Source organism: Knufia obscura (assembly GCF_036327395.1).
Source record: "Knufia obscura strain CCFEE 5817 isolate CBS 148926 chromosome Unknown scaffold_6, whole genome shotgun sequence".
Taxonomy (NCBI): domain Eukaryota; kingdom Fungi; phylum Ascomycota; class Eurotiomycetes; order Chaetothyriales; family Trichomeriaceae; genus Knufia; species Knufia obscura.
Window position 1 is genome coordinate 1030362 of NW_027042692.1, and position 14786 is coordinate 1045147.

The 14786-nt window shown below is 50.4% G+C and overlaps 8 protein-coding genes across 8 annotated transcripts; 4 read left to right on the forward strand and 4 right to left on the reverse strand.

Moving 5' to 3' along the window:
• Positions 1 to 209: 209 nt before the first annotated feature.
• On the forward strand, positions 210 to 902 carry PMZ80_005878 (uncharacterized protein; the record flags this gene model as incomplete). Its single annotated transcript, XM_064874295.1, has 1 exon — positions 210 to 902. The coding sequence occupies one exon, from the start codon at positions 210 to 212 to the stop codon at positions 900 to 902; it is 693 nt and encodes a 230-aa protein (XP_064730017.1).
• A 1987-nt stretch (positions 903 to 2889) lies between these two features.
• Positions 2890 to 3945, reverse strand: PMZ80_005879 (uncharacterized protein; the record flags this gene model as incomplete). The annotated part of the gene is made up of 1 exon (XM_064874296.1): positions 2890 to 3945. One exon carries the CDS (start codon positions 3943 to 3945, stop codon positions 2890 to 2892), a length of 1056 nt encoding a protein of 351 aa, XP_064730018.1.
• Positions 3946 to 5266: 1321 nt separating this feature from the next.
• Positions 5267 to 6478, forward strand: PMZ80_005880 (uncharacterized protein; the record flags this gene model as incomplete). Its single annotated transcript, XM_064874297.1, has 3 exons — positions 5267 to 5320; positions 5391 to 5493; positions 5544 to 6478. 3 exons carry the CDS (start codon positions 5267 to 5269, stop codon positions 6476 to 6478), a joined length of 1092 nt encoding a protein of 363 aa, XP_064730019.1.
• Positions 6479 to 6912: 434 nt separating this feature from the next.
• Positions 6913 to 8196, forward strand: PMZ80_005881 (uncharacterized protein; the record flags this gene model as incomplete). The annotated part of the gene is made up of 1 exon (XM_064874298.1): positions 6913 to 8196. One exon carries the CDS (start codon positions 6913 to 6915, stop codon positions 8194 to 8196), a length of 1284 nt encoding a protein of 427 aa, XP_064730020.1.
• A 184-nt stretch (positions 8197 to 8380) lies between these two features.
• UTP25 (rRNA-binding ribosome biosynthesis protein utp25) lies at positions 8381 to 10858 on the reverse strand (the record flags this gene model as incomplete). The annotated part of the gene is made up of 2 exons (XM_064874299.1): positions 8381 to 10457; positions 10803 to 10858. 2 exons carry the CDS (start codon positions 10856 to 10858, stop codon positions 8381 to 8383), a joined length of 2133 nt encoding a protein of 710 aa, XP_064730021.1.
• Positions 10859 to 11169: 311 nt separating this feature from the next.
• Positions 11170 to 11557, reverse strand: PMZ80_005883 (uncharacterized protein; the record flags this gene model as incomplete). The annotated part of the gene is made up of 2 exons (XM_064874300.1): positions 11170 to 11383; positions 11436 to 11557. The coding sequence occupies 2 exons, from the start codon at positions 11555 to 11557 to the stop codon at positions 11170 to 11172; spliced, it is 336 nt and encodes a 111-aa protein (XP_064730022.1).
• A 565-nt stretch (positions 11558 to 12122) lies between these two features.
• Positions 12123 to 13441, reverse strand: PMZ80_005884 (uncharacterized protein; the record flags this gene model as incomplete). Its single annotated transcript, XM_064874301.1, has 3 exons — positions 12123 to 12777; positions 12825 to 13048; positions 13343 to 13441. The coding sequence occupies 3 exons, from the start codon at positions 13439 to 13441 to the stop codon at positions 12123 to 12125; spliced, it is 978 nt and encodes a 325-aa protein (XP_064730023.1).
• A 205-nt stretch (positions 13442 to 13646) lies between these two features.
• Positions 13647 to 14045, forward strand: PMZ80_005885 (uncharacterized protein; the record flags this gene model as incomplete). Its single annotated transcript, XM_064874302.1, has 2 exons — positions 13647 to 13771; positions 13823 to 14045. The coding sequence occupies 2 exons, from the start codon at positions 13647 to 13649 to the stop codon at positions 14043 to 14045; spliced, it is 348 nt and encodes a 115-aa protein (XP_064730024.1).
• Between the last annotated feature and the right edge of the window lie 741 nt (positions 14046 to 14786).

The window sequence follows — 14786 nt, forward strand, 5'->3', positions numbered from 1 at the left end:
CAAGCACCATCGCTCGAGCGATCAAGCTACTTCGGTCTTAGACGACGCTCCTCACCACGAGGGAACTCACCAAGCTCGATCAAGCCCACAACTACACCCTCCTCCGATCACAAAGAGCCTATAGCGAAAATACTCACGGCTTGATCTGGAGAAGTTCATACTCGCTATCCATATTCAATCGCCAGTCAGCTTTGGCGTCCACCAGAACAATGACCTCTGCCAACTCTCCTGATCCAGCCATCAAAGAAGTCCTCGACTTCTGGTTCGCGCTCGAACCAAAACAGTGGTTCCAGGAGTCCGAACAGCTTGATGAGCCCATCACCCACCGCTTCGGTGAATTAGTCGAGAAAGCCAGACTCACCGACGAACTTGACTCTACGTGGCTGGCCACCCCTTCTGGCTCTCTTGCCATGATTATCCTCCTCGATCAATTCACCCGCAACATCTTTCGCCCTGGGAAGCATCCCAACCCAGGTTTGTCTTGGTCTGGCGACGCTAAAGCTCTACAGATCGCAGCTCAGAGCATCGCGAAAGGATATGACAAAGCGATTCAGACGGAGTACACTTCGCATGATTCGAAGGGTGCACATCATCGATATTTCTTCTACATGCCTTTCGAGCATGCCGAAGATCTACCGAGTCAAATCGCGAGTTGTGCGTTGTTCAACAACATGAAGCATGAAGTCGAAGCCAATAGACTACGCAAACAGCTTGCAGGTGAGGAAGAGACGGAGCATGAGAAAGAACTAGTCAAGTGGCTGGGTATAGCGATTCCTGTTGCTGAGAAGCACCGAGATTGTGTTGCGCAGATTGGGCGATTTCCTAGGCGTAATGAGCCTTTAGGAAGGGAAACCACAGAAGCGGAAAGGAAGTTCTTGGAGGAACACCCAGGTGGATGGTGAGAGGACACAACTATCCCCTCTTGAAGTGCAGGTCGTGTGCGGGACCCGATACAGACCAGCCGCTTTTGTACCAATATCTGGGACGGTAAGGGATGTCTTCGACTGAGACTCGATCGTCTGAGGAACCTTCTGACCAGAAATCTTCTGTTAGCGGCTCTTTGCGATGCGCCGGTGCCGCCTGATGCCCAGACTCGGTGAGGCGCTGGAGGAAAGAGTTTCTAGGTCTCGAGACTGTCGGTGAGGCCATTGACACCGCGGCGATATGCGATTTGTGGTCATCTACGACATGCTCTCGGTGATCAGTGCCGCTGGCAGGCTGCTCGACCTTCCTAGTGGTTCTACTTCATCAGTCAGTGGTGCGCATGGAGTGGGGAGCTCGCCACTTACATCTTCCTCTTCAGAAGCTTCAGCTCGACGTTGCCCTTCAACGGCGTCCGGTCAAGATGATATCGAAGGACGTGTTCGCGAAGGGTGTGCCTCGACTTGTATTCCATGCGGTCTGCTGGCGGGCAGTAGTCACAGATTCGCTCACACTTGGCTATAGTGAGCTCGCCGTTGAAAGGCCAGGCACTGTGTTGGTGAGCAGGATCGATGCAAGGCATGGCTGTTGGTTGCTTGCTGGATGCTAGTCGAATTTGCTGGGACTTTGGGCCGGGGTCCCCCGGATGTATGCTTTATCTGGAAATACTTCCAGTCCCTACTCCTCCAATTACTATCACCATATTGCGCTCAGAACCCTATCTTTACTGACCTTAGAAAATCCGTGCCAGTGCTTGGCGTGGTCTGGACGCTATTCGGTGTTATGACTGTTCGTGATCGTTGATGATCGTTTGTGGTTATTCGTGACCATTCGTACTCAATTCCGAATACTCACGAATACTCACCGCTGGTTTCTCTGATGGGCACTGTCGAACTCCACCACTAGGAGGTAGACAAGGAAGTCAAGTTGCTCTTTATCCTGAATCGTGTCGATGCGATACTTATACGTCTCATCCCTGCACCCGACCTCGCTGCCGCTTCCAGATCACGTGCTGTTTACAAGCTGCACCCTTCGATTTATGGCGTTTCTCGCAGGATTTGCGCATCCAGACCAGTTTTCTACCTCACTCACGACGTCGATACCTACATTACTGGCGATTTTGCCATTCCTATGCGTCGTGGTGGCGTGTCGTCGATCTGCACAGTGCTCCTACACAAAATATGAGTCGCCGAACGCGAAAGTGACCGCGTAGGTCTCCGCGTCGCCAGGCCGCACATCATCATTTCCCTATCAACGGCGACATTGACCTCGTCGTCGCTATCGGGTCACGTGATCGGGTCACGACGATATCATCGGCGTTGTTTCGGGTTTGAGCTGAAACCATCAATGTTGCTGTTCATCATCATTCTTGCCGAGTGGTGCTACCTCTTACCTTCTACTACTGCACTCCCTTTTGTTGTGCGATCTACACTCCTGCGAAGGCATACTAGTGTGAGGTTCATTAGTGCTTTTTGATAATCCAGGGTCACGAGTAAGTCTCTAACGACTATATATCGTCGTGGCGGAGGACCATAGCTGCTATCTCTGATCTAGGGATGCGATGTCACCTCATCCGTGAGAATCATAGTATGACGGAGTGGCGATCGCCACGCTGAGGGCAGGAGAACTTGTGTACAGTATTCCCAAGGCGGTGCTGTGGAAATGTGGCAATGGAGCGGGTCAAGAGCTGATGCATTAATAAGGCAGGTAACAAGAGCCAAGCACCCTCGCAAAAAAAAGCTGTTTTGTAAGACGGCTGGAGCCAGTCACCTCCCAAATATCTCTACTTCCCATAGAATTAGTCATTCCTAGGAGCTACGGGTATCCGCCGTCACAGTGGTCGCCTTCGTTAACATGCGATCCACCATCCGTCTATGCTGCTCTATCTGAACGATGCTCCTTTCCGCTGAGTCGTTGTTCCATTTGAATGCTTTTTCCAGCAACTTGGGCTTGACACTCTCGAATAACTCATGGTCGGCTGTATCGCCTGCGAGCTCGAGTTGACGAATTTTTTTCCTTATGAACACCGCAAAAGCTGTCTTGGCTTAGAGGAGACAATGCTCGAATCTTATGCTCGCCTTCGTCATCATCCTCGTATGAGTAGTCTCTAGTGAACGGATATCGGTCTGCCGGAGGCAATCTCTCGAACGCTTCGATGAGCTCAAAGCACGACCTTCGTATATCGTGAACGGGTTCGTCGCTGGTAATGAGCTCTTCATATCTGGCTATTTGTGCTTGTTCTTCCGGACTCAGATCGTTGCTTAGGTTTCGGAAAGCTATAGAGCGACAACGAAGATACTCGCAACCAACAAGATTCTTGGGTCTGATCGGACGGTAGCTTTTCAGTCTATTCCCAATTCGTGCTATTTCCTCTTCTTGTCGTTTTTGCTGTTCCTGACTCTGTGGTCGACCAAGACCTGCGGGCGGCGATGTTTGTGTCTCTGTGCCCATGGCCACGATCGTGACATTTTTAGCGACGAGTAGTGCCCGAATACAGTACAACATTGTTGCATCCCAGTCTACAAAAGAACCACAGTTGATTGTCACGCTTATGTTCTGGAATTTCCTCACTGTTCTTCTGACTTGGTCGAAGGAGACCCGTTGTTCGGCAGAATTGCTGACCTTTCGGTAGCAAAATTCCAGCTTTTCGGTTGAGTACGAGAACTTGACTTCTATATCAAGTAGCTGAAAGCGATTATATGACCCCATTTGACGGACAAACGTTGAAAGCTGGTTCTCTTGGTAGAGAATTGGCTTGCCTTCGCTGTGCAGGACCTGACAGCAGCATAGCAGTTGGAGTGACAGGTCGAAGCAACCGCGCTGGGTACCTCTGTCAGCTTTTGCCTTGTAGAAGTCGAATTGTGGAAGTAGCGAACGTGGGCTTTTGAGAAGTTGCTGAAGTATCAGATATCGGATCTCGAAGGGAAGACATAGCAGCGAAGCCTGCTTCTGATTGTTACGCGGCAGCAGGAAATTTCCTTCAGACATGACATGCGCTTCCTCATTGTCGAACTTATCACTCATGGTGTGCGAATGAATCCGCTGGGAGCCCTTGTAGATCTGTGAGTGGTTCAGGCTGTATTGAGAATGTGATTGTGCGAATTAGGTTGTCTTCGGGTAGGATAACACACTTGTATATACTTCTATGAGGTTGACCTTTTCAAGTCCAAGAAGGCATGTGATGATGAAAGGAAGCAAGGGGGTTCAATAAGATGCGGCACTGAAGGGCAGAACAGGCACAGCCGCCTGCTACGGTGAATCATTCATACCTAAAAGACAGGGTCGATGTTGAGGCAGTATGATGCTGCCGTCGCGTCTTCGTTTCTTTCCTACCACAAACACATTATGGTCTACCGGAAGGGCCTGCCTCTTGCCTGGCTGGCGGAGGTGTCAATTTCACGGCAGGCAGGCACTCGTAACCTGCTTCCGTTTTTGGGAGACCACGAATCATTACCTGGTCACTATCCTGATTGTACCCTCGCAAGAGGATAGAGCGTGCGAATCTATTCTGCCATTTTGTGCCTTCGCAGCTACCTTCCATCTTGTAAAGTCGACACAGATCTGGAAGTATCATTCTGCATCGGAACGTGGAAGTGGACGAAGAATGCGCTCTCCCATCGTGACAGGCACTACCATTGCAACGACGGTCTTACGCAGTGACGTTGATTGCTGCATTGCGTTCGCATGTCATTCGTATCCTATGTTTGTGCATGCTAGCTTCATGTATGGCTGATGAAGTGTATCAAGGGCATAGCTTGAAGAGAGTCTCGTTGCGTGGTGTGATCAGTTGCATTGAGCACATGAGGACGCATGCCATCAGGACGAAAATGTCGGCGACAGTGTGTTTCGACATCGATACTGTGGTATGGTGTGGTATGTGAGTCGATACAGATGCTTGCAGCCAACAAGTCTCAATCCTCGCGGCGCAATCTTGTTATGCACGGAAAATAATGCTTTGGCCCGAAGGGATCGGCGGAAGCTTAGCTGCTTATGCGCCCCGCAAGCGATTTCGGCTTCTAGCCTGAAACGGCCTAAAGCAGTCTTGTCTGCCGCCGAACGCGTGTTGATCCTTGCACGTCACAAATGATCTCCATCTCGATATCTGTCTCCCATATGAAACCGCACAAGCACAGCCTGCAAGCACGCTCGATCATCAAAATGATTCATGCAATTCCTCAACTTGGGGTTCGCGCCTGCCTGCAAACGTATCGTTGGTAGGAGTGAATCATCTCTTGGTAGCCCAAATATGTCATCGTCGGCTAAGGCGGATTTTGCCTGAGACAACTGCTTGTGGAGTCGCAATTTCACATGCCTTCGCCGCCTTCTCCTGTGCCAGTCTGGATATATGCCCGAACCACCCCAACCCTCGGTCCATCTTCCCGATATCGATACTGACCCTGTAACCTGCCTGTTTTGTTTCCATGCCTTCACTGTTTGCTGGCTTCATCGTCTTGCTGGCAACATGGCAGCTTCAATTCCAAGTTGTGCGGGCGCAAGATTATGACAACCCGAACAATGTCACTTTGTGTGGCGAGTCAGACTTCTACAATTCGACCACCCTGCCCTACTCTTGTAAGAACACGATTGGCACCTATTGTACTACCAACTAACGCTGTCCACAGTCAATAACAACAAGTGGGGCGACGATGGATCTGGGTTCAGTTGTCTCTCCGTACTTGACCAAGGCTCATCGTTCTCGGTCAGCTTTCAATGGAAGGGTGATGCAAGCACCGTCAAAGGCTTTCCGTATATGAAGCTCGACCCCGAAAGACTTCCAACCCAACTGTGGAATGTGTCGACACTTCAGTTTTCCGGGAAATGGTCCACTCTAGTTGAAGGCACGGAGGATCAGAGTCCCGAAGAACAGGCCGTCGCGTACGACAATGTCGGTCTCAAGACCAACGCGGCTATTGACATGTTCCTCAGTGACGACGCCACTAACTCGACCGGTCTCGGCGCCCCGATCGAAATCATGATCTGGCTGTGGTATGTGCCGGCAATAATACCGCTTGGCTACACAGAGTCCACACCAGATATCGATACGGTCGAGGTTGGCGGTACCAGTTTTAGTTTGTACCATGGCTGGAATGCTCAGGGTCAAAACGTGTTCTCTTGGTTACCACAGCAGAATTTGACGAGCACAAACGACGACTTCTCACCCCTGTTGACTTACATCTGGAAGAAGGGTCTCCTCTCTGGCGCCTTGTACCTCGGTCAAGTCGAATTTGGCACAGAAGTCATGCATGCTGGTCTGACAACGACGTTCCAGGCTAGCGATTACGAGTTGAAGCTCTATCGCGAAGGAGATGAGGATGACCCGAACCCGAAGACAACGTCGACCACCAGCACCACAGCATCTGCGACCTCGACTTCGTCAAGCAAGACATCAACAGTATTGGGCACAACCCCAACTGCGCAAGCACCTGCTGAGAGCTCCTCAAGTGCGGCTGCGGCTGGCACGCCCGTATTCTCCATCTCACAAAAGTTATGCATAGCGTTGCCGACGGTCATCTCCATTCTTTCTGGAGCATTTATGTTGATGAGCGTTACTACATGATAGATTAATGATACTGCATTTCATGGTACAGCTTCTGCTCTTCATGCGATATCCTCTGTGTTTGCTTGGTCTGTGTGAACCTGTGTGAAGCTTTCGCAGCACGATCTGGGTAGAGTTTTGATTCTGCTGAGCAATGTAGCAGAAAGCTCATAGGGTCAAGGAAGCGTACAGACATTGTATGTCGAAGTAAACTTTTGAAGATAAAGAGCTTGCTCCGACCCCTGTACTTGCAGGCATGGCAAGGATAGCAAGCAGATAGGACTAAGGCATGAACCATTGTATCAGTTGTTGCCTTAGCTATCGATAACGTATTGCCGAGCTCTATCAAGTCAACAAGTCCATGACTGCACTTCACCTCCCCCTCGTGCCGTAGATTCATATTGTCGTCGACCTGGTGAGGCAGAACAAAGCGGTCTACCACCAGTCTCGCGACCATGGCGAGCCACTGCCACAGCAGGGCAGCCAGACAGCTCCTCAGCTACCTCCGCCCCACCACCATCTCAAGCACAATATCCGCCTCCAAAACATGCATCGGCACCCGCTACCTCTCATCCCAACCTCCCAACTCCCGGACCCCAAACTTCGCCTTCGCCTTCGACATAGACGGCGTCCTCCTCCGCTCCTCCCAACCCATCCCCGGCGCAACCCAATGCCTAACCTACCTCCACAAACACCACATCCCCTTCATCCTCCTCACCAACGGCGGCGGCAAAACCGAAGCCCAGCGCACTCGCGATTTAAACGATAAACTCTCCCTCCCACCCGAATACCAAATCCACGTCAACCAACTAATCCAATCGCACACCCCACTATCTGAACTCGCAACAACACACGGCACCCCAAGCTACAAGAACAAAACAATACTAGTCGTCGGCGGCGACGGCGACAAATGCCGGCTCTGCGCTGAGAACTACGGGTTCACGAATGTCGTTACACCGGGTGATATCTTCGCTGCGTATCCCGACATCTGGCCGTTTAGCAGTAATTTCAACGGGTACTATTCCTCGTTCGCACGCCCGCTACCACGACCGATAAATCTTGAGGCTGCGGATCCAGAGCATGAAAGTCTAAAAATCGATGCGGTGATGGTTTTCAACGACCCACGGGACTGGGGGCTGGACTGCCAGTTACTCCTCGATATCATGCTGAGCCACAAGGGAATAGTAGGGACATATAGCAACAAGAACGGCAGGAAAGATCTCGAGAACCATGGGTATCAAAGTGATGGACAGCCACCGATATATTTTTCCAATCCGGATCTACTCTGGGCGAGTGCGTATCCTCTTTCACGGCTCGGGCAGGGCGGATTTCGAGAGGCGATGGTGGGTGTGTGGAAGGCGATTACTAAATCTGCGAGTGGGAGCGAGATCCCGCTGAAGTACACGGTTATGGGGAAGCCGCATCAGCCGACATATGAGTATGCGGAGAGGGTTATGGTGAGGAGTCGGGAGGAGGCGTATGGGAGGGATGTGCAGGAGAGGATACCGCTGGAGAAGGTGTATATGATTGGGGATAATCCGGAGAGTGATATTACGGGGGCGAATAATTATAGGAGTTTGGTGGGGGCGCGGTGGATGAGTGTTTTGACGAGGACGGGGGTGTTTAGGGCTAGGGAGGGTGAGAGGCCGGCTGTTGAGCCGAGGGTTATTGTTGATGATGTGAGGGAGGGGGTGAGGTGGGCTTTGAAGGATAGTGGGTGGGACGGGGACGTTGACTGATGTCAGAGTTGTTGGTTTGCCCGTCTGGGCTTTACGCGGCAGTCGTTGCATATATCGGCGAAATGAGCGAGATTTGATTAGAGATACCCAATTGCATAGGACATAACAGAGTATATTTGTTGATGGTTTCAAGTATACAGAGATTTTACTGGACAGTGGCGTGCACAGCATGTCGCAGACATATCTATACAAATTCGAAGACATCACCTTCTCGTTCACTGACAAGCCTACCAACCCTTTCCGTCCCAACAATTCTCTCAAGCTTCATCACATCCCATTTCGAAAAGATGGCCCTCACAAGACCCTTCCCCTGCTTTCCTCTCTGGGCCTGCGCCCATTCGGGATCCATCTGTGCATTCATACCAAGCGAATCAATCATCTCGGTCCAGAAAATTGAATTCTCGGGCACACCGTAAAAGATAATCCTTCTGATACCCTTGATCTTGTATCTAAAGTAATGGTGCGCTCGTTCGGAGTACAGCATTATGCTATGTCTACCATTTAAGAAGTGAGATCGTGCTCGTGCTACGTCCCCTTTAGGTGAGTACTCTGAAATCGTACCAAAGGCGAGAGAAGTCGTTTCTTGCGCTGTTGAGAAGTGATTACGCAGGCGGACGAAGTCGAGGTATGTTGGCACGAAAATGAGCGTACCTTTGTTGATCGCCTTGTTGGAGGAGCGCAGTAGATTAGGTAGGATGGTAGATGTGAAGAACTTGAAACGTGCGTCTGAGTCGGCGTGCGGTGAGACTGAATCGAAACGGAGGAAACTCTGGGTCAGGGTCAGAGGTATGGATGGTGATAAGTTGAGCATTGCTCCGGTGTAGGTGGGTGTGTACTTGATCCGGCCCGCCACGTTATGCAGATGTGCAGATGCAAGTGCCGATATTGAAGGCGTCAAGTAGTCAGAGAAGAGAATCGTCTGTCGAAGATATTTCGCCTTGCCATCCAGATACCAGCTTCGCGCTCGAGCAAAATCGGCGCCGTGCGACTCTTTTGGCAGCAAGTTGAGCTGGGAGAAGACATAGTCTACATGCTGCCAGTTCTGCATTTCCAGTGCATTGGCGTGATCCATAATCACGACTTCGATGGAGGACAAGAAATCTGCATCGTGACCTTTGTTTTCCTTCTTGCCTCCACCAGTCGTGATTGTTCGCATCAATCCAAGAGGAGAAGCAAATATGATGTCTGAGTTGTAGAAGCCGGAGAAGAATTTGATAGTTTTCCTGGTGAATTTGAGTCCGACTCTGAAGTCTTCCTCGTGATTCCCACCAAACAGATCTCGAAAATCTTCAGGTTTGTTGTCAAAAGTGTGGTCTTCTGGTTGGGAAAAATGGTCCATGAATCTGCTTCTGTTCTCTTGCTGATCTGGCTGGCTCAGCTTGATGATGCTCTCGATGAACCGCACGCAAGCTTGTTTCGTTGGTACTAGCACGAGTACTTTCGGCCTCGTGAAGCCCTGGTCACGGTATTCTGCATCCCCAGATGATTCTTGGGCAAGCTTCGCATTGTTCTTTAGCACTCTATCACGGGTCTTGAAAATGTGGTTCAGACTATGCAACGCCGAAAGATCTCTGAATTTGGCCGCATTGTCCAAAGACCTGCTTCCACAGAGAATGTCCTTGTAATCAAACAGTTCACTCATGATATCCTGCTCTTCCGGTCGCAAATTGCTCGTGATGGCTGCTCCAGTCTCGAGAAGCCTGTGTTTGAGCTTCGGATTTCCCGTGCCTTTCTTCGGTTTTGGTGACTTGCGCTTCTGGGTGTAAGTTGTGATGATCTTGCGGGTATCATGACCAAGAGTCGCCTTTTCCGAATTTCCTTTCTGTTCCTGCTGCCGGATAGCGGCTGCCAAATCATCTTCGACGACGTTCGCGTAGTGACGTTCGAAAGGATCGTGGAGCACGAAGTCTTCATCGTCTGAATCTACCTCCTCCGGCTCGTCTGCAGCACTAGCTTCATCTTCGTCTTCCACAAGCTCTGCACCGAGGTGTTCGTCTTCTTGACCATTCACGTCCTGCTCTGGCGGCGCTCCTGATCGCCTCTTGCTGTCTTTCGCGTCTGAATGTCCATTTTCGAGCTTGCGCCGCTTAGCAGATCTCCCTTCTGCAGACGCAGCAGGTTTCAATGCTCGGAGCAGCGTCGCATAAGAATGTGCAGGCGTCTCTAACTCGTCCTCCGAGGCGGATGTGTCCTCCTCTGCGGCATCACCGTCGTCTGCGTCGATAGTCCCATCTTCTTCTGGGAACTCTTCAGCCTCTTCCCTGGAATGGTTAGCACGGCTCTAGTAGACATGGTAGGTCGTATATACTCTATATCTCGTGTTCGAGAGGAGCTGAACCCAGCCGCTGGCTCTTGCTTGTGGGTTCTGACACCTCGCCCGCCCCTCTTAGATGGTACATGCGACCGCCTTTGCTTGTGCGCGGCGGGCATCTTGCTCTCAGCTAATCGCGCATTTGCTAGTCGCAAGCCGAGAAATGTTAAGAAATTTAGCAAGTCCGGCCTTATCCGTTATCTGTTTTGCCGTAGAATATCCATGGCTCTAAGCTGTTTATGGTAGGGACAGCCGAGGCGTTGGCGACGACTGTCTTCAGCTTCCGCTCCTCTACTGTACCATCCCCGCTTGAGAAGCCTCTGTCCCGAGGACGATTCCTGTCAGCTCCATGTTTGGAGGTTTCCCCGTGGGTAGGGAGTGCAAGGACAAGTTGACTAGGGCTGTTGAGACAGAATCAAGATTGGGATATATCTACGAGCCAGCTAATATGCATCCAACAGCAAATTGCAATGGGGTTTGTTCATACTGCAGCGACCCCCCATGGCTTGAGCTTTGATGGACTCCTCCAGCCGTTGTCGTTATGTTGCTTGCTGTAAAGCAGCAGCCTCGCAACCATAGTATCACCTGGATCAGACTCGGTTCCAGTGCTCCAATGTCCTCCCCACCTATCGGCTAGGCTCTACCCGCCACGATTCAGCACTTCAGTCCTCTTCATCGTCCTGACTCTCCTCATCCTTGACTGATTTCTTCAACTTTCTGCTTGGTGTACCACTGTCCTCGTCGTCTGTCACAGCCTTGGCTCGTTTCTTTGGACTGGATCTGGCTGTGGAGGTCTTTTTCGGGGTCGAGGCGGCAACAGCAGCAGCTACTGAGGCGGAGCCATACTTGTTCTTGACACTGTTGAGGGCCTGTCGGCTATAGAATTGTTAATCAGGAAGGCGGCGTAGAGACCTGCAGATGCACTTACACGAACTTGCCAGATTTGTAGAGACCGGTCGATCTTGCGACTTCTTCAAAATCGGTTTTCTCAGAGTGCTCAATGATAGCGAGGATGAATTGAATCTGTTCTGCTTCGGTCTTCGAAGGCATCTTGAACACTTAGGTGTTTCGGACTGGAAGATGAATGATGTAGTGTAGTAGTTACTAATGAGGTACGAAGGGACATCGAAGTTATGGAAAAGGTATAAAAAGAAAGTTATAGCTGCTTAGGTGATGTCTTTAGTAGATTGGTAGGACAAGTAGATAATAGCTTACCACCAGTGTCACTTCTGAGGCCCCGATGAGGTCTAACTGAACATACACACGCCAGATTACTATGACAGGCCGTCGTACATGCGCCTCGACGAAGCCGTAGAACTGATACTTCAATGAATCGTATTCCCAGTGTATGCCTAGCCCGCAAATCTTTCGCATCACAGGAGCTGAGTAATCGCTTTCTCAATCAACTATGTGCCTCAGCGCCGCTTCGTAAACTCATAAGACGTTCATCCTGCATCACATTGAAAAACCATTCGTTCGTGATTGTTCTGCGCATATCGTAAAACAGTGTAGCTCCCATTGTCACAAAAAGACACCATTCATAGTAAGAATCTTAGCCAAGGACCGATCATCCCTTCCGCACATCTAATATGCTGGATTTTGGTGACAAGACTCCTTACTCTTCCTCTTCCTCTTCAGCGGACGAAGCAGAAGCAGAAGCGACAGATCTCTGCACACCATCATGAATAGCTTGCTTTTCTGGCTCACCGACCATAGTACCCGTCTTCTTCTCAATATCCTTGATCTCCCCATCGGTCTTAGCTTGAATCTCAGGACTCCCGACTCGGCGTCCACTCTGCTTCGTATGCTCAGTTGCTTCGGCATCGCTTTCTTCCTTGACAATGGCCTTGGCAGCCTTTGTGGACTTCGGTGTGCGTGGAGCTCTCGGCGTCTTTGGTGTTGCGGGGATCTTTGGCGATTTCGGAGCCTTAGGCGTGGCAGGCTTAGTGGTTCTGGCTTTCTTCTTCGGAGAGCCGGTGGCATCGTCCTCAGCAGCTTCGGGAGTGTTGTCCTTTGAATCATCGTTGGCTTCGGTATGATCCTTACTTTCGCTCTCGTTGACATCGGCAGCCTTGCGCTTCTTGGCGACCCCCTTAGCCTTAGGACTGCCATTGGTATCATCACCTTTCGAAACGGTAGCGACTTTGGATTTGGGAGTTCTAGGTGTCTTTGCGACCGGAGTAGCACCTTCGCTAGAAACACCTAGAACACTACCCTTGAGTTGAATGGGTTCGTCGTCCTTCTCGAAGTAGCGTTTGAAGCGCTTACACCTAGTAAAGTTAAATAATGCTCGCAACACAGTACACAGAATACTTACATTGCTTCGCCATTTGCAACCCCCATAGTTACGGCAAGCTTATCGAAGTCCAGGGTACCGTTAACACATTTGAGTGCTTCTCTGAGCATACGGGTTTGGGCATCACCCTCGCTAGAGGTGGTGTCCTTTGTAGCGGGTGCCATGTCGAGAGAATCGTGGACGTGACGAACAGTAGTGAGGAACGATTTACTTTGTATATCCAGAGAAGAATAGTAGAAGGTAACCTGTAAGTATTAGTAATCTAAGCTGTTTTCGAGTCGGTGTACTCACTGATTCACGAGTGTTTATGGGAGTAGATGGAAGTAGGATTGTTGAAGTAAGGCGGGTTACGGGAACGAAATATAGTCAAAATATTCCTCCACGTGCTAGCGTGATCAGTTGAGTAGTGACAAGGACAAAGTGTAACAAATTGCGTAAAAGTGCAGGCTGCTGCCTGTGTAGCAACTATCGACTAACCTCGCAGTCAAAAGCTCCAATATGCTTACACAGTCTTATCGCGATGCCAGCGATATACTTACCGGCATAACCATCTCAAGTTCCAGATGCTCCATAGGGTCATCCCAGTCAATACCAAAAGAGCCTGAGTAGAAGCAGTCTCGGTTGATCTGAGATCGCATTCTCAACAGTCGAAAAAGGGCTCATGTTAATCCTGCGGCAAGTGAAGCACAAGTGACAAGAGAACCGCCCGCTTGACGTGCACCTGATCCGTACTTACCTGTCCCATCGACTGGAATTCCATCTTAAATATCTTCCCATTTCCATTCACACCTTCAGCCACCATACCTCAACCTGATATACAGCAATTCCTCCTGACAACACAACATGGCTCCAGCGGAAGACAACGGCCGCAACCAATTCTATCTCACGATTCTCAAGCATGTAGCAGAAATCAAAGTCGATTGGAAGGGCGTAGCTGGTGAACTGGGCATTAAACACCCTGGGAATGCGTGAGTTGCACCTGACCCTCGCTCATCCTCTGCTGACTGGTGTATATGCAGACAGACCAAGTTCAATCAAGTGCTGAAGCAGGACGGGTTCAAAGTTGTCAAGGGCTCGGTTGTGCCTTTGACTGAAGCTGAGAAAACCCCCGCAACACCAAGAAAGCGACAGAAGAAGACGAATACTGCTGCTGAAGATGTAGCCGACGAAGGGACCCCATCTAAGAAGCAGAAGACTGGCGGCAGCGGAGAGGAAAACGAGGACGATGGGGAACAGATCTGAAGGAGAGGTTCATGGCGAGGTGATACTAAGTCACCACCTGGCGGAAAAAGCGCTCGGAAGGCATGGGGCTGCGATGAAGTATCAGCAATGAAGCTGTGCTTGATGCTTAGGGATGGGCGTTGATTTTACATCTTGCGAAGAACGAAGACATTGTGCTCGGCGGACCTTCTTCGGTTAACTCGGTGTAACGATATTCCCTGCCGGCTCCTTCCTTCATTCAAGTTCTCTTCTGATTTCAGGCCTCGTTCTGTGACCACCTCCCTGGGGAAAGCGTCAACAGGTTTACGAGCCGGTGGTGTGTTCCGAAGCTACTCGCAGCAGCTGATCTCGGACAATCAATGATATGGCGGGGACGCAAGCCAAGCTCTTATCGTCTTTGTTCACGTCTCTCGTACATCGCGCACAGCTATCAAATGCACTTTACTCGCGTTAATGGCTCAAAGATGATGCTGAGTGTTTCATTTAGCTCAGAGATGGCTGTCCGTTGTGTAGCGTGTTCTTTCTCACGTGCGATCAGCGGCAAGGCTTACACTCAACACTTCCGGCTGCTTCGAAGCTTACTGCAATATCAGATTCCGCATACCCCTATCAGGACCTGTTAGGGTCATTTGCAGTTGACTGCTATACAACTAACACTCAGCGGTCAGCCTACTGTGATCATGCAGTGAGCGCAATGTCGATTTGCTCGTCAGAACGAGTCCTCCTTGTGAGATGACAATGGGCATCTGCCATGTCTTGACA